General features: G+C 43.8%; 1 protein-coding gene across 1 annotated transcript in view; it reads left to right on the plus strand.

Moving 5' to 3' along the window:
* Positions 1-18,037, plus strand: part of CHCHD3 (coiled-coil-helix-coiled-coil-helix domain containing 3) — a 194,629-nt gene that overhangs the window by 112,321 nt on the left and 64,271 nt on the right. The window contains exon 5 of the mRNA XM_084270543.1: positions 11,229-11,312. Within this exon, the coding sequence (XP_084126669.1) occupies positions 11,229-11,312 (84 nt within the window). The remainder of the gene's footprint in view (positions 1-11,228; positions 11,313-18,037) is intronic.

Consider the following 18,037-nt stretch of genomic DNA (forward strand, 5'->3'; position numbering starts at 1 on the left):
AACTATGTGACAGTCATAGTCTGTACCTGATTGACATCAGTGTCAATGAGCTCATGAATTCCCACCCTGATTTAACATGCAGATGTGCTTATCCAGCAAACCCCAGGAGCTGTAAAATAAACAGACTCTCCAGAAACATAATGGTGAAAGATTATTTTTGAGATCTGCTTTCTGGCCATACTGTTGCATCACATCCATCCTGACCTGCCAGCAGTTCTCCTGAGAGATGGTCCTACTTCTGGAGCTGCTGAAGGCCAGCCCTCTGCTGCAGCTTTCTTTTGCCTATTAATCCATTAACCTTTCCTTGAAAATACATGGGCCTGCCTGAAGGCCTCTAGATATTTCATGTGACCTTTCCCATGAGAAAAGCCCTCATTACTGTAGTTGGCATTTCATCGGGCAAATTCATTGAGTCTTGTAAACCTGTTGTGACAGGGTGCTCTACCAGCCCCCAGATCCATCCTGGTCTCACTGGCAGCCTGGAATGTGGCTTGGGAGAACCAGTTCCTTGGTTATCCACTTAGAATCACAGAATGCTTTGGGTTGGAAGAGACCTCAAAGCCCATCTAGTTCCAACCCCCCTGCCACGGGCAGGGACACCCTACACTAGCCTAGGGTGCCCAAAGCCTCATGCAACTTGGCCTTGAACATTTCCAGGGACTTCCACAACCTCTCTGGACACCCTGTGCCAGGGCCTCCCCACCCTCATAGCAAAGAATTTCTTCCTAACATCTAATCTAACCCTGCCCTCTTTCAGCTTGAAGCCATTGCCCCTTGTCCTATCACTGCACTCCCTGGTGAACAGTCCCTCTCCCCATTTCCTGTGGGTGCCTTTAAGTATTGGTAGGTCACAATGAAGTCACCCCAGAGCCTTCTCTTCTCCAGACTGAACAAGTGCAACTTTCTCATCCTGTATTCATAGGAGGGATGCTCCAGCCCCCTGATCATCTTTATGGCTTCCTCTAAGCTCATTCCAACAGTTCCATGTCTTTCCTCTACTGGGGACTGCAGAGCTGGATGCAGTACTCCAGGTGGGGTCTCAAGAGATCAGAGTAGAGGGGCACAACCCTCTGCCTCAATCTGCTGGCCACGCTGTCTTTGGTACAGCCCAGGACATGGTTGGCCACCAGAGCTGCTAGCACACACTGTTGGCTCATGTTAAGCTTGTTATTGATCAGCACTCCCAAGTCCTCCTCAGGGCTTCTCTCAGTCCATTCTCCACCCAGCCTCTAATTGTGCTTGGACACACTCCCCTTCTGCTTTTCAGGGCTGGTGAAGAAATGGCCATGAAGCAGCTTAGCAAGACCTAGGGAGAGCACTTTTGGATGACTGATGGTGCTTTATAAATGTAGTGTAAAACTGGACTCTATTTTGAAAGAGATTATTCTTCTCTGCCAGCAAAATGCAAATTGAAGTCATCTTGTAGGTCTTCTGTAAACTCAGTTGATGGTACTGAATTTGGAGCTTGCAGTCTGCACCGAGGGGCAGCTGTGAACCTGGACCTGCTGAACGCTTCATGACTTCATTTTGAAATCTGCCTACAAATTTCTCCTCAACTACCTGATAATGGCTTATTCCTAGCCAGGAGAAGAGGAGGCTACAGGGGGACCTCATTGCAGCCTTCCAGTCCCTGAAGGGAGCAAAGAAGCAGGAGGGGAATCAGCTTTTTAAAAGGGCAGAGACTGGCAGGACAAGGGGGGTGGAATGAAGCTGAAGGAGGGAAGGTTTAGATTAGATATCAGGGGGAAGTTTTTTACAGAGAGAGTGGTGAGGGGCTGGAACAGGCTGTCCAGAGAGGTGGTGGATGCCCTGGCCCTGGAGGTCTTCAAGGCCAGGTTGGATGGGGCCCTGGGCAGCCTGGTGTAGCTCCAGGCCTGGAGGTTGGTGTCCCTGCCTGTGGTAGGGGGGTTGGAGCTCTGTGATCCTTGGGGTCCCTTCCAACCCAGACCATTCTATGATTCTATGATTCTGTGATCCCCTGCAACTCCTTAAAGAATTGCAGTAACAGACTGCACGCACCTCAAACCTTGCTGTGTCCTGCTACAGGGATTTGTTTAAAGCTAATTATTAAACATTTCTTTTCAATTATCTACTGATTTGCCCTGTTCTGCCTTATGAAGGATGAAATTAATGTGGATCTCTTGCATCCAGCTTGAGAAGGGTTTGCCTGCATCATCAGACTGCTCTGCGAGTATCCCTGCAGTTGTGTACAGGGTGAGGAGCAGGAAGTTTTTGTAGAGTTGGAAACTCCTATAGGTGCTGTGCTAAATCCAGGTGCTGCTTTTGAAAGCAAAACCCAGATTGGCCTTGAAATCTTCATCCCATCTCACAGAATCACAGAATCACAAGGTTGGAAAAAACCTTTAAGATCAAGTCCAACTGTTCCTATCCTATGCTAAACCATATCCCTAAGAACCTCATCTACCTGTGTTAAACAGATCCAGGGATGGTGACTCAACCCCCTTCCTGGGCAGCCTGTTCCACATCCTCATGACTCTTTCAGGGAAGAACTTTTCCCTCACATCTGAGCTGACCCTGCCCTGGTGCAGCTTTGTTCCATTTCCCCCTTGTCCCATCTCCTGTCCCATGGCTGAAAAGACCATCACCCACCTCTCTACACCCTCTTGTCAGGTCACTGTAGGTGGTGATAAGGTCTCCTCTCAGCCTCCTCTTCTCCAGGCTGAACACCCCCAGCTCCCTCAGCTGCTCCTCAGAGGATTTGCCCTCCAGCCCCTTCCCCAGCCTGGTTGCCTTTTTCTGGACTCACTCCAGGACCTCAATGCCCTTTTTATGGTGAGGAGCCCAGAACTGGACACAGCACTCGAGGTGCAGCCTCCCCAGTGCCCAGTACAGGGGCAGAATCACCTCCCCAGACCTACTGACCATGCTGTGTCTGATACAAGCCAGGATGCCATTGACCTTCTTGGCCACCCAGGCACACTGCTGGCTCATATTCAGTCGGCAGTCACCCAACACCCCCAGGTCCTTCACCATCAGGTCTCCAGCCAGTATTTTGGGTTATGTCCCAAAATACTTCCTCTGTTTTCCTAGACATCATTTCCAATTTCCAGCTTCCTAGTGACTCTGAAGATCCTGTATTTAGTATTAGTCATCTATTTTTAGGTTTTCATTTTGGGAAGTCTTGGGAACAAGACAGGTGACCTTCTGAAGCTGCTTTCTAAATACCACCCAAGCAAACGCTTTGTTCATTAGAGTTACTTTGTGAAGAAGCAACGAACCTGTTCCAATAGCTCATTTACAACTAAAGTGCAGCATTCAGCTAATTGAATACATGGCTACTGTTAATTATTTTGTTACGGCTAATTGATATTCACTGGGATCGTGTGGCTGTGGCCCCATAAATACTATACTACCTCGCAGGGTTTTATTTCTGCAGTGAATTCTCTCATGTTGGCATATTTATATTGTCTCCTGGATGAAGGAATGGGTTTTATTTCTTTTAAAACTCTGCTGTGTCTGCATTCCTGTACAAGTGCTGGGGTGGTGGTTGTATGAAAGAACCTTTTCTTCTGAGGTTGGTTGCTGGCCTACTAAATATTCCAGTTACTTTCACAATCTAGGGAACGAAACCATTGGAGAAATGTGTTATTTAATAGTCTTATAATAGTTCTACTTTATCAGTGATATGAAACCTTTGGTAGAGTCAGGGCAATAAGCAGCGTGACTATAATTTGCTGCTTCCCCCTCTCATATCTGTAGTTCAGTAAAATCCAGATGTTTTGATGATGAATTCGTAGAATCACAGGCTGCTTTGGGTTGGAAGTGTCCATAGGCAGAGACACGGTTCACGAGCCCAGGTTGATCAAAGTCCCATCCAACTTGGCCTTGAACCCTGACAGGGATCCAGGGGCAGCCACAGCTTCTCTGGGCACCCTGTGCCAGGGCTTCCCCACCCTCACAGGAAAGAATTTCTTCCTAATATATAATCTAAATGTCCCCTACTTCAATTTAAGGCCACTCCCCCTTGTCCTATTACTCCATACCCTTATAACTAGTCCAGCTCCATCTTCCCTGGAGCCCCTTACAGTACCTGAAGTACTCTGAGGTCTCCCCAGAGTCTTTTCTTCCCCAACTCTCTCAGCCTGTTTCCAGAGCAGAGGTGCTCCAGCCCTTGGATCATCTTTGTGGCCTTCTCTGGACATGCTCCAACAGTTCCATATCCTTCTTGTCCTGAATACGCCTGAGCTGGATGCAGTTACTCCAGCTGAGGTCTCACCAAGCAGAGTAGAGAGGGAGAATCCCCTTCCTTGAGCTGATGGTCACACTGCTGGGGATGCAGCCCTGGCTGTGGTTGGCTTTCTGGGCTGCCAGTGCACTTGGCTGGGACACGTTGAGCTGCTTCTCTACCATCTCCCCAAAGTCCTTCTCCTCAGGGCTGCTGTCAGTCCATTCTCTGCCCACCCTGTTGTTGTGCTTGGGATTGCACTGACCCATGTGCAGGGTCTTGCACTTGGCTTTGTTGAACTTCATGGAGTTCACACATGCCCACCTCTCAGCCTGTCAAGGTCCCTTTAGAACCCTTCCCACCAGCATGTCAGTCTTTGTCATTGTACATCACAGACATTGGTGTTGACAGTCTTTCTGAGGGTGCACTCAATCCCACTGTGTCACCATAAAGATGTTAAACAACGCTGGTCCCAATACTGACCCCTGAGGAATGTCACTCATCACTTGTGCCCACTCAAACGTTGTGTTGTTGACTGCAACATTTTGAGTGTGACTATCCAGCCAGTTCCTTATACACCAAATGGTCCATCCATCAGATCCATGCTGCTCCAATTTAGAGACAATGATGTTGGGCAGGACAGAGTCAGATGCTTTGGACAAGTCCAGGTAGATGACATCAGTTTCTCTTCCCTTACCCACCAACGCTATAACCCCATCACAGAATGCCACCAGATTTGGTTAGCATCATTTGCCCTTAGAGAAGCTGTGTTGTCTGTCACCAGTGACCTCTGTACTTTCCATGTGCCTGAAAGAGGGTCTGCTCTATGATCTTGCTGGGCACTGAGGTGAGACTTAGTTCCCTGGCTCTTTGTCTTTTCCCTTTTTAAAAATGGGGGTTGTGTTTCCTCTTTTTCAGTCAGTGGAAACTTCACTGGACTGCCATAATTTCCCAACTGTGATGAATAGTGACTCCAACCTCATGCACCAGTTCCCTTGGGACCCATGGACTTGTGCACCTTCAGGTTCCTGTGGTGGTCAGTCTCAAACTTGATTGTCTACAATGGCAGTTCTTCATTCTCCCAGCCCTTGCCTTTGCCTTTTGAGGCCTGGGAAATGTGGCTAAAGGAGTTGCTGGTGAAGACTGAGGCAAAAAAGTCACTGAGTACCTCAGTCTTCTCTATATCCTGGGTAATCAGGTCTTCTTCTGGAGAGGGTCCACATTTTACCCCCTCTTCCTGTTATCACTGACATACCTATAGAAGCTTTTCTTGTTGCCCTTGATGTCCCTGGTCAGTTTAATTCTATCAAGTCTTTAGCTTTCCTAACTTGATCCTTTGGGGGATTATTTTGGGGGACAGGAACCCAAACCCAAAGAACAAACCTGGAAGTTGACCAAACTTTCCAGTGGAAAACCAACTTTGAAGGGTAAAAAATGGCTTTCAGGTCCTTTGAACAAATGTAGTTTGCATTTGCCCGCTCACTTTGCCTTTCATATAGTTATCAGATTCCATTAAACACATCCATTTCTTTAATTTGAACAGTATTTGATCAGCAAGCAAGACATAGATTAAAAGAATCCAAACTCAGAGGTCTTCTGGACAGCTTTGCCAACGTAAAACTGCCTCAATTAACTGTATCTATATGAGGTACAATTGCAGATTAGTAGATGTGAATCTCAAAAGCAGCACTTTTGAACAAAATTACAGCTTTTACCTATCTGTGCTCAAATATTTGTAGAAATATGAATGTTTTATGACTCTAATTCCATTTAATCTGAGATTTTAGTACTTTATGCTTTATTTCTGCTGACCCTTGTAATGGGATAGTACCGTGCATTTGACTTGCAGATGCAGTGCCTGAAATGATCCAGCTTAAACATCGGTATGGTGTGAGAGCTGAAGCATACATTTCTGGTGGGAGTATCTCATGGTAGTTTTGTAGAAATCCACATTCTAGAAGTTTTGAAGTTGTCATTTTTTAATCTTTGTGTTTTCTGTTTGAATTTCTCTGTTACAGTGATGTTCTGAGCAATATGCTGGGTGATTTGGGATATTTAGTTAGGGGTTTTCTTTTTCGTTCAGCTTTCTTGTCTTTCATTCTCCATATTTCTCTTCTATGAAGAAGTTTGGGCAACTTGTGATCTCCTCTTAAGGGAGGGTTTGAGCATTTTGGTAGGAGTGTTGTTAGTTTCCTAGACATCAGTCACTGAGAATTTATCTTAATCAGTTGAAATTTCGTGGAAGTTTTTAAACACTTTCAAAGCTCACATGTATGCCAACCCTAAGTCAACTGTGAAGAGTTTTAATGAAAAACACAACCCTGATGTCCACATGTTACTCTTCTTTTAAAAAAAACATCTAGGCTAGATCTGAATGTGTCCTGATGTAAGTATTTACGATCACAGAATCACAAGGTTGGAAAAGACCTTTAAGATCAAGTCCAACCATTCCTGTCCTGTGCTAAACCATATCCCTAAGTACCTCATCTACCTGTCTGTTAAACACATCCAGGAATGGTGACTCAACCCCTCCCTGGGCAGCCTGTTCCAGGCCCCAATGTCTCTTTCAGTAAAATGTTTTCTTTCTAACATCTGAGCTGACCCTGCCCTGGTGCAGCTTGAGGCCATTTCCCCTTGTCCCATCTCCTGTCCCCTGGCTGAAGAGATCATCGCCCACCTCTCTACACCCTCCTGTCAGGTCAGTGTAGGTGGTGATAAGGTCTCCCCTCAGCCTCCTCTTCTCCAGGCTCAACACCCCCAGCTCCCTCAGCTGCTCCTCATAGGATTTGACCTCCTGCTCCTTCCACAGCCTGTTTGCCCTTCTCTGAACTTGCTCCAGGACCTCAGTGTCCTTCTTAATTCTTCTGGTCCTATTGCTTGTTGCTTGGTAGAAAAGCGATGTATGGTGTTAAACACTTGTAGGTGTTTTGGGCGTTGTTGTAGAAGTTTGGCAAGGGATCTTTGGGTTGAACCTCAGGTTATTTGTCATCTTTGTGAAGAGATTTGCAGCAGTTGTGAAGATTGCCTCTCATTCTTTCCCTCCTTTTATCTAGGAAAGGAAGTATCAGCTAATCAGCTAATCTCCTGCTAATGTTTATTTCTGATCGCCAGTGATAGGACATGGGGCAACTTGGGGCAAGCTGGAACTTTTTCCCTGTGAGGTTGATGGAGCACTGGGACAGGCTGCCCAGAGAGGTTGTGGAATCTCCTTCTCTGGAGACATTCAAACCCATCTGTGTGATTTAGTCTAGCTGATCCTGCTCTGGCTGGGGGGGTGGACTGGATGAGCTTTTGAGGTCCCTTCCAACTCCTAATGTTCTGTGATTCTGTGATTCTGTGGGATGGAACGAATTGATGCTCAGGGATCAGTTGAACCTGAAGGAGAGGATGGATTTCATCAGCTGCATTGCTGGTGTGCCCTTGACCCTGAAAATTTCTGCCCTTGTGAATTATCAGTAAAGGAGAGAGTGAATTAAGTCATGATGCTCTTACATGGCTTTTATTATATTTGATTGGCTTTCCAATGTCAGATTTGCTGCTTGGTTTCGGGTCATCGGGAGAAATGTGTGAAACGCTATTGAATTGTAGGGACTGAAATTGAACTGAGTTCTCACGAGAGTTATGGGACATTAGTTTTACCTTTTCTTTGTCACCGGCCTATTTAACTCCACTTGCATAAAAGCAGCACTTGAGTTCCAGAAATTTCAGGCGTCCTGAGGCGGTTCTAAATAAAATATTCCTGTATGGGTAACTGTGATAGTGTCAGCAGTTGCAATCACAAGGAACTTACCTACTCAAGGCAGATAAGCAGGTACTTCTTTCATTCCAGCGCTGGGGAACATGGGCTGGAGCAGCTCCCCTATAAAGAGAGGCTGAGGGAGCTGGGCTTGTTCAGCCTGGAGAAGAGAAGGCTGGGGGGGGACCTCATTGCAGCCTCCCAGTGCCTGAAGGGAGCAGAGAAACAGGAGGGGGATTGACTTTTTAAAAGGGTAGATAATGGCAGGACAAGGGGGATAGATTAAAGCTAAAGGAGGAGAGGTTTAGATTTGATATTAAAGGGAAGTTTTTACAGAGAGAGTGGTGAGGTGCTGGAACAGGCTGCCCAGAGAGGTGGTGGATGCCCTGGCCCTGGAGGTGTTCAAGACCAGGTTGGATGGGGCCCTGGGCAACCTTGTGTAGCTCCTGGAGGTTCTTGTCCCTGCCTATGGCAGGGGGTTTGGAACTCTATGATCCTTGGGGTCCCTTCCAACCCAGACCATTCTATGATTCTATAGCTCCACCAAAGATGTGTTCACCCTCAAGTATAAAACACAGCATATTTTTACAATTTTTAGTAAAATCATTGCACAAAAATGCTCGCTTCTTAGCTTGATCTTTGCAATGATTGGCTTTTGATTGCTGCACTTTATCTATATTCTTATTCTGTAAAAATCATTGGTTAACTATGCTGATTGTTTTAAATACAAAGAGGGGAGGGGGATGATTAGCATATTTATGTTATTTCCTGGCAATCATTGTCATATGTAAATGTCCTCCAGGCATGTGTAGTTATGTTGAGCTGGGGTCCTCTGGTGGTCATCGATAGTCTTCCTCACCGTGTCCATGAGTGAACCCCATTCTTGTGCATCCTCATGTCCTCTTCAGCTGGTTTTTCATAACCACAACCAGTTTATTCTTGTACCTATTGCTTTGATGCAGGGTCCATAACCAGTACCCATTGTTTTAATTCAGAATCCATAACGATTTTCCATAGTGATAAAGGCACACAGCATCTTTGTTACCTATTTCTAAGGGCCTTAACGTGCTTTATGTTCTCATAGCTGCTATAACTCCTTTAAATCTAAATCAAATCCTAAACTAAACCCAAAATAACCTAGAATTGAAGCTATTTTATTAGGGGGACTGTAGCAATAACACAATGGAATATTAGTTATTTGAAGATTGTTTGGAGAGGTACAACCTGCAGTGAATTTTTAGCTGTTTCTGTGACCACAGCAAGTAGAAGTTTTGAGAGCTGATGCAGGGATTATGTAGAAAAAGGGAAAACCGTGATCGATACAAACCATGGTAGTTAGGCTGTAGGGTATTCAGTGTAAATCAGCTCTGGAAAAACCTTAAATTAGTTTTCTGTGTTGAATAAAGGGTGATATAAATGGTGGTGGGCAGGATATGTGCTCCATGGCACTGTACTAAAGGTAGGTTGGCTGGCAGAGGGCAAGGTTTGGTTCAATCAAGTGAAATTAAAATTTGACTGGTTTTTTGATGAGCAGGGATGTTATTGATGAGGTAGGATGACAAAAAAAACTCCAACAACCAGTTTTCAGCGTTCTTCTAGATTACAGATAAGCCTGACTTGAATGCAAATCTCTTAATTGTTCTAGTCACAATTATAGAATACATTTAATTTGAGTTTTTGTGTGGTTTTTTTACATGCTTCAGGATATAGAAGCAAAGGTAAGTACTTAAATAAGGAACAACCAAAAATCCAAAGCTTGGGGATTTTAGGTTTTTTATTCTTTGATTCTTTGCTAAAACCCAATCAACTAATTTGGGCAAAGAGGATTAAGTCCTGTATGTGTGCAAGTCTAGCCCAGTGGGTGGTGTGAGTTTTGTGACATGCTTCTGTGAACGTGAGCTGGAGATACCATCTTTAGTAGACAGAGTACATTGGCTTACCATTTTACCTGATGCTGCTAAAATAGGAACTTTGTAGTATTGGTACCTGGCTGAAAATAATATGTTAAGAGGTAAATGACTAACGTGGAACAGGCATTTGTAGTAATGACCACTGGTAGTTAATTATTATTCACTAAAGGTGTTTTATTATAAAAACATTACGAGCCCGGAATGAATTTGCACTGATAATTTAGGTATTAAATCCTCTGTAGCTTGTTAAAAATCACTTGTCTAGTATTTCCTCTGGAGGACTTGTACATTTTTAGTGTGTTCTGTGGTCATGTGTGCTATTTTAATGCATTTTAGGATTCTTAATGAGTCCGTTTAATACTAATATCGGTACGTACCACAGATGAGACACCTGGCAGGGTTCAGGGCCAGGTTGGATGGGCCCTGGGCAACCTTGTATAGATCCAGGCCTGGAGGTTGGTGGCCCTGCTTGTGGCAGGGGGGTTGGAGCTCTGTGATCCTTGGGGTCCCTTCCAATCCAGCCCATTCTAGGATTCTATGAAAAGCCAGAAGAAGTCAACTTGCTCAGGAGTGCTGGAAGCAGTGCCTCTTAAGTGGATACTCAAGTCATACTTGTATTCAAAAGATAAATGTTTAAAATTCTTCTCTATTATTTTAAGTTACTGGGGGTGATCCTAAAATAAAGGGTTTCAGCTTACTCAGTTGGATACTTAACCAATCTAGGATTTTCCAGAGGAATGATGACTAGATAAAGAGTATAGAAGAGTTTCTAGATGTACTTTTTAGTTCTGCTTTTGCACATATGTAAGCACTTGGGTCTTTCTAAACATTCATGTGTTTGAATTTGAGCACATCCTAAATACATTCCTGAATTGGAGCTTTAGAGGAAAACCAGCTGCTTATTAAATTCTTCTTACCACAGCCTACATCTATGTGGATGCACGTTCAGCTGTTATCATGTCAACATGTCCACTTAGTAAAGGTCAACAAATAAAGCTAAATATTCATGCTCTGTGGACATTTTTTGGGGTAGGTTGAGCAAATTTCCCAAAGTTCAGAAACGATCTGCCAAGTTAATTATAAATAAATAAATAAATGGAAGTCTCAGCAGGGTATATGCTTGGTTCCTTCTTCAGGACGGTTCCAAATCCATTTGGACAAACTGTGGCACAGCTGTTGAGGAGGGAAGGGAAAAAAAACCCCAGTACAATAGACAATCTCTTTACATTTTCAATGCTGCAATCATCATCTTATTAATGTACTGTTTGGCAAAAACTAATAGACTGCAGATCTCTGTCTCTGTATATTCCCTACTGGTACAATTCGTCATAGATGTTTTCCTTTGCAAGTGAAGCTCTTTCTTGATCCAGTTTTATCTTTCTATTTCTTTTTTTAGGCCAGGCAGCTGGAAGAGAAAGACAGAGAACTGAAGAAGCATGATGCTTACTACAAAGAGCAGCTGGCTCGACTGGAAGAAAGGGTAAGCCTCCCTTCCCTTTTAATGAAGAGCTTTCTGTTCATTTCTGCTACTGACTTGCTGGTTATGTTTTTTACTATTAAACAAGATGACTTTTCCAAGGAGATCAAGATTAAAACTATGGCCAGAATGGGCTTTTTTTTTAAATATTAACTGCCACTGTATCTGACTTAATATTGACAAGATAGAGGCTTTAATGTTGAGAATATTTTCGTTCCTATGTTATCTCATTTGCAGTGAGATTTCATCTGTTGTAGTAATCACATCACAGCATCACGGAGTTGTAGGGGTTGGAAGGGACCTCAAGAGATCATCAGGTCCAACCCCTCTGCCAAAGCAGGGTCCCTAGCTCAGGTCACCCAGGTCGGTGTCCAGATGGGGCTGGAATATCTCCAGAGAAGGAGACTCCACACCCCACTGGGCAGCCTGTCCCAGGGCTCCCTCGTCCTTACTGTGAAAAAGTTCTTCCTCATATTGGTGCAGAACTTCTATGCTCCAACTTGAAGCCATTGCCCCTTGTCCTGTCCCCACAGACACTGAGAAGAGACTGGCCATTTCCCCCTGTGTCCCACCCTTCAGCTATTGATAACCATTGATCAGATCCCCTCTCAGGCTTCTTTTCTCCAGGCTGAACAGCCCCAGTTCTTTCAGCCTTTCCTTGTATATAGAGAAAGAATCCCAACAAGGTTATTTTTATACCACCAGCAATGAAGAGCCAGTGTAAGTGAATGAACATCACCAAGTAATCTTAAAATTGCATGTGAAGTGTGCAGCTACGTACTGAGCATCAGCTGTCCTTGGAGTCCACAGTTGGTTTTGTTGGGTGGAGTTAGTGGTTCCTCTAAAAACCACCAGTATGTGCAATGTTTTAAAGTTAATCGCCAAGTTGTTTACTCCATGTTTACAAAGCACTTCTGCATCTTTTTTTCACAGTAGACTTAAAACTGAAGTGTTCAGAACAATTTGCTAAGCTGCATAAAGTGCTCACAAGGTGTTTAATAAGAAATGTTGTGGCATATTGCTGTTAACATTCTCATCCTGTGTAGGGTAGTATTTTATAGGACATTAATTGCTGCTGTCATCATTTCCTACATCTCAGGTTGGTTGTAACCTTCAGCCCAAATACATTTGCCTCCTTTCTCTCTGCCTTCTTCCTTTGCCTACCTATTGTTGACTAATTTGGACCTTTTTTTAGTTGGTTTTGAAAACTGTATTAATGCAATATGTATTCATTTATGCAGCTTAGCAGGGTAGAAGAAAACCCCCTTGTTTTTATGGATTAAGAAGAAGAGCATGTTGCATGAATTATCAGTGTGTATAATTGGTCTTAATGAATATTTTAAATAGAGGGCATATCAGATACTGTCTCAGTGTTTTGTCCTACCTTTTTGAAGATGACATTAATGAAGCCATGTTCTTAGCAATGAAAAGTAGTTTGAAAGGATGAGGGTAAATTAGTTTAATGATTCAAAAACTGTGCATTATTTAAACAGTTAATAATTAGATTCCTTCACACACACAAAAACCCCACAGAATACCTTCCTTATTCTCAAATTATTGGCTGGTGTTAGAGGAAAAAGTGTCTGCATTATCTCCTCCAAGCTGGCTTCTTGCAGAGTGGTTGTATCTCTGCTCTTAGTTATCAGCCTACTGGGTTATCGTTACAGTGCAAGTAGTACTGGAGTAATTAATGGCAAAGAGGGTGTAATTAACTGGGATTCTTTGTTTGAAAGCTTTTATTTCACCTTTTTAAGGTTCTGTGCAGCAAATCAGATTTTTTTCTGAGTTACTTTTAATGTTAAAGTAGGTGTCCAACACATTGCCTTCTCTTGCTCCTACTAATTGAAGACTTCCGATGTGGAATCACATGTTAACATGTGTGTCAATGTATCAGTGTTGTGTGTAAGTGAGATAATCAACTTTAAATGACTCTATTTGAGTATGACTGAAGGGTTGTCCCTCAAGTGATGTGGATTAGTTGAACTCTGCCATCTCCTGCTTTCTCTTCTTGGGCTTGGAAGTCTCCAAGACTACAACATTATTACATAAGACTACAGTGGGCAGTTCTGAATTGACTGTCCTGTGCCATGGATGATGTTTGCTCTGTCTTCAGGCTGGAGCTCTCATGGTATTAAGGCTGGTTTCTCCAATTCTGACTTTTTATTTGTGAGCTGAGAAAGCTTTGCTTTGCCAAGTCCATGTGCATATCTCTTCTGCACAAAAAAGAGTTGTTGAGCTCTAAAAGGAGGTGAACTCTGTGCTCCAAATCCGGCTTTGAACTTTTTCAGAGATGTGGAGATTACAGAATGAAAACCTGCAAAAGCAGAGAGGTCACATCTCCTGCAATCCCGGCTTCACTGAGGCTGGTGCCCGCAGCCGTTACTAAGGTCATTTGTGACTTTCAGGATTGGTGATTTTAGAGCACTGGGATGGAAATAAAGCTTTAAGGGGGAAAAAAAAAAGGCAGGTCTGGAAAGGCCTAACATTTTGGAAATTACAGAGCACAATAATAGGCTGCTTATTTGTTCCTAAACTTGTCCTGATTTCAGTGCTAGGTACACAGAGTCAGGGAATGGGCTGTGCAGCGGAGAAAAGATCAGACTGGGAAGCAAGGTGGGAGAAGAGAAGTAATGTCAGCATGAAGAAATGTGCAATATGAGTCTGTCACCTGTGACAAAGAATGCTAATTACATTCTCAGATCATTTTTACATCAAATAAGCACACTTTAAAAATACTTCAGTTATGCGTATGCGGTATTTCTGTCTGTTGCATCATTGAGTGTCAGAGCTCATCTGTGTGATTAATTGGCTTTTTGATTACCTAGCTTTTTTCAATTAGAAGCTTTGTATTTGTGTTCTTCAATGCTTCTGAAAAAACAATGCAGACATTGATAATAAAGGGAGACGACAACAGAACAGATTAGTGTCAGCGCAGTGTGCTCCTTATGGAGAAAATTATTATACATATTCAGTGCCAGATGAAGTCTGTCAATTATGAAATATTTCAGTGACTGAGTGAAGATGCTCAACCTTTTCAGGGGATTAATACAGGACAAAATAACTGTGCACCAGTGACAGCTGCGATACTAAAACATAAACAATTCTATTCTCCAGGGCGGTATCTGTTCATAAATTTGGTTTATGTGCTAAAAACCTTTTGATACTTCCTAAAAACCCAGCGATTCCCCTAACAGCTGCCAGTGTTTCTAGGTCAAAGATATCACATAAGCTATGAGTTATTACAGCAAAGCGAAATGAGATAGTTTAACAAAGGAGTTAAAGGATAACCTTCTCATAGTGTATATCTGACTGGGGTGGGAAGTGGTTATTTAAGAGTTTGCACATTAAGCTTTGAGAAAAAAATTACCAGTGTTGCTTATTGTCTGCTGAAAGGCTAATGGTGCTGCTTGGCTAGAGAAAAAAATCCCAAACCCAGAAGATGGTATTCAAATTATTAGTGTTTGAGTACCCTACATAATTATTTACTTTAAGTTGGTGTTAGTTGTATTTTAAACCAATAGATTTTTCTTTTAAAATAGCACAAGAGGAAGAAAAATGAATGTTTTGGGTAGAATACGCAGCTGGATGCTTTGAAGAACAGTCCTCTTGACCTTTTTCTCTAACGTGGTTTCATGTGTATACCCACACACACTCAGTCACACGCTTCTGTCCTGTTGTATTCATCACTTGTCTGTTCAGCTCCCCCATGTCCATCATCCTTCCACTGTGCCGCCAGAGTCAAGGTCAATTCCAAGCCCCAGTGGCTATAGACTTCCTAACCATCCTTACATGTCTGATGTTGCTGTGATGTGTAGGTTCCAGTCACCATCAACAGTCGCATTAATTCTATCTACAGAGCAGTTGGCACCCAGATGCTTTTGCCTCAGAACATTTTTGCTCCCTCTTAAGTCTGTAGTTTTGGTGTCACACAGACAGTCACAGTCACAGAACCACAGAATCTCCTGAGTTGGAAAGGAACCCACGAGGATCATCCAGTCCCACTCCTGGCTCCACACAGCCCCAGCCCAGTCAGAGGTGGCACTGAGGGCATCGTCCAGACGCTTCTTGCCCTCAGCCCAGCTCAGGGCTGTGACCGCTTCCCTGGGGAGCCTGTGCCAGTGCCCAACCCCCTCTTAGGACAGAAACTCTAACAGCCAATCTAAACTTCCCCTGGTGCAGCTTCACACCGTTCCCTCAGGTTCTATCAGGTGTATCAACACCTGCTTCTCTTGCTTCAAGAAAGATACAACTTTCCCTAGTTCAAATTACCTTCGACAAATGCAACTCCTTTCACGTTACGTTGCTTCTTAATACTATTACACATCGTTATGAGAATCATGCCCCTAGTCATGGGAGCAGAAGGAAATTAATTTTAATACACTGCTGTATGACACAACTACTTAGCTTATGAGCATGAATGAGCAAGATCCGTACCCCCATATTAATCAGGGTATTTTTCAGTTGAGCTAAATTTCTGTGCTTGTGAGTTCCTAGAAGTAATTCAGTAAGTATTAAGCAGTAAACATGTGAACATGGTAATGAAATTACTCCCTTAGCATTTGCATATTTCAGCATTTGTGTCCAGTTCTGGGCTCCCTGCTATAAAAAGACAGGGATGTCATGGAAAGAGTCCAGAGGAGGCTACAAAGAGGATTAAGGGCCTGGAGCATCTCCCCTGTGAGGAAAGGCTGAGTGAGCTGGGGCTGTTCAGCCTACAGAAAAGAAAACTAAGGGGGGACCTTATTAATGTTCATAAATATCTGAAGTATGGGATGCAGGGGGAAATGGCCAGCCTCTTCTCAGTGGTCTGTGGAGACAGGACAAGGGGCAATGGCTGCAAGTTGGAGCACAGGAAGTTCCGCACCAACATGTGGAAGAACTTTTACACAGTGAGGGTGAGGGAGCCCTGGGACAGGCTGCCCAGGGGGTGTGGAGTCTCCTTCTCTGAAGAGATTCCAGCCCCATCTGGGCACCTGTCTGTGCAATATGAGCTGGGGAGCTGCTTTGGCAGGGGGGTTGGACCTGGATCTCTCAAGATCCCTTCCAACCCCTATGATTCTGTGATGACGTTAGACACAGCACAGCTTTAGCAGTCAACAAGTTATTGCCCTGGCATTTCATCCTTGTGGATTCTGTAATTTCCACATGTGTCCTTACTGACTTGAGTGGCCTTTGTGCAGGGAGATTCCAGCACCGTATACACAGGGCTTACTGCCAGATCAGAGCCTGGGAATATAGACATAAGTTCTTGAAATGTGATCCTCTTATCTGCAGCCATTTTTTTTCATGGCTTAAATTTTGAGGAAGGATTTGCAAATCGTAGGTTCGGCACTTAATTTGGGGATTCTACTTACCATGTAGGCTGTCAAGGAGCATTAACCTTAAGGTAAGATGAGCACACAGAGCACAAAGCTGGGAGCTGATGGCACATACTATACCAGGTGTTAAATAGTATTATCCATCCTACTTGCTACAGTAAATAGGATTTTGCTATTATGATGTGTCAGGATTTTCAGAGAAATCAAATTTACTAGACACTAAACTGCCATCCTCACTGCTGAGCAGCTTTATTCTGGGATCTTGCGTTCCTACTAATCCTGTTGGTAGGAAATGCTTATACCAATTGTGTGGGGAAATTATAATTTAATGATCTCTTCCTTTTTTCTATTCAAAGCTTAGAACGGCCCAACATGCTTTGCAGTGATAGCCCCAGCGCTCAGAAAAGATGATATACAGTTCAGCTTCACAGCCAAGTATTGGCTTTTTTGTAGGTGTTTATAAAGAACAGAAGTGCTAAGATGGAAACAATGTGAGTCCCACATTTGTTCAGATGCTTTAGAGTCTTGTTTACCTTGTCACGTCTCAACAACCAAATAATCAGAATCTGTTTACTGCAGGTTTTTTGTAAACTGTAGTTTGCAAGATGTAGATAACTGGTGGGGGGGGGGGAATGTTACAATGCCAGATAATAACCACAAACGTTTTTCTTTCCTACAATGTATTTTAGGAGTTTAAAATATTTTCATTTCTGTTTGTTTTATCAGTCTGTTTACTTCGATTCTGCATGACTGTATCAGCAAGGATTTCATAACCAGGGGATGAGTCGGCTCTCACCTCTTGTGTTTAGAAGTTTGTATTCGCTAGAGCAAACATGTTTACTCTCTGCACATTTGTTCTGTGTTCTTTCATGTCTTTCAAAATCCAATAGCAGTAATATAGGTACCGTGTTTCAAGACTTCAGGCTGGATCTGCTGACTGAATATGAGCCAGCAGTGTGCTCAGGTGGCCAGGAAGACCAATGGCATCCTAGTTTGTATCAGAAACAATGTGGCCAGTAGGTCTGGGGAGGTGATTGTGCCCCTGTACTCGGCATTGGTGAGGCTGCACCTCACGTGCTGTGTCCAGTTCTGGTCTCCTCACCATAAAAAGGACATTGAGGTCCTGTAGCATGTCCAGAGAAGGGCAGCCAGTCTGGGGAAGGGGCTGGAGGGCAAATTCTCTGAGGAGCGGCTGAGGGATCTGGGGATTTTGAGCCTGGAGAAGAGGAGGCTGAGGGGAGACCTTATTGCTGCCTACAACTACCTGAAGGGAGGTTGTAGAGAGGTGGGTGATGGTCTCTTCAGCCAGGGGACAGGAGATGGGACAAGGGGCAATGGGCTCAAGCTGTGCCAGGGCAGGGTCAGCTCAGTTGTGAGGGAAATGTTCTTCCCTGAAAGAGTTGTGAGGCT

The sequence above is a fragment of the Gallinula chloropus genome (assembly GCF_964237585.1).
Source record: "Gallinula chloropus genome assembly, chromosome: 1".
Lineage (NCBI taxonomy): Eukaryota > Metazoa > Chordata > Aves > Gruiformes > Rallidae > Gallinula > Gallinula chloropus.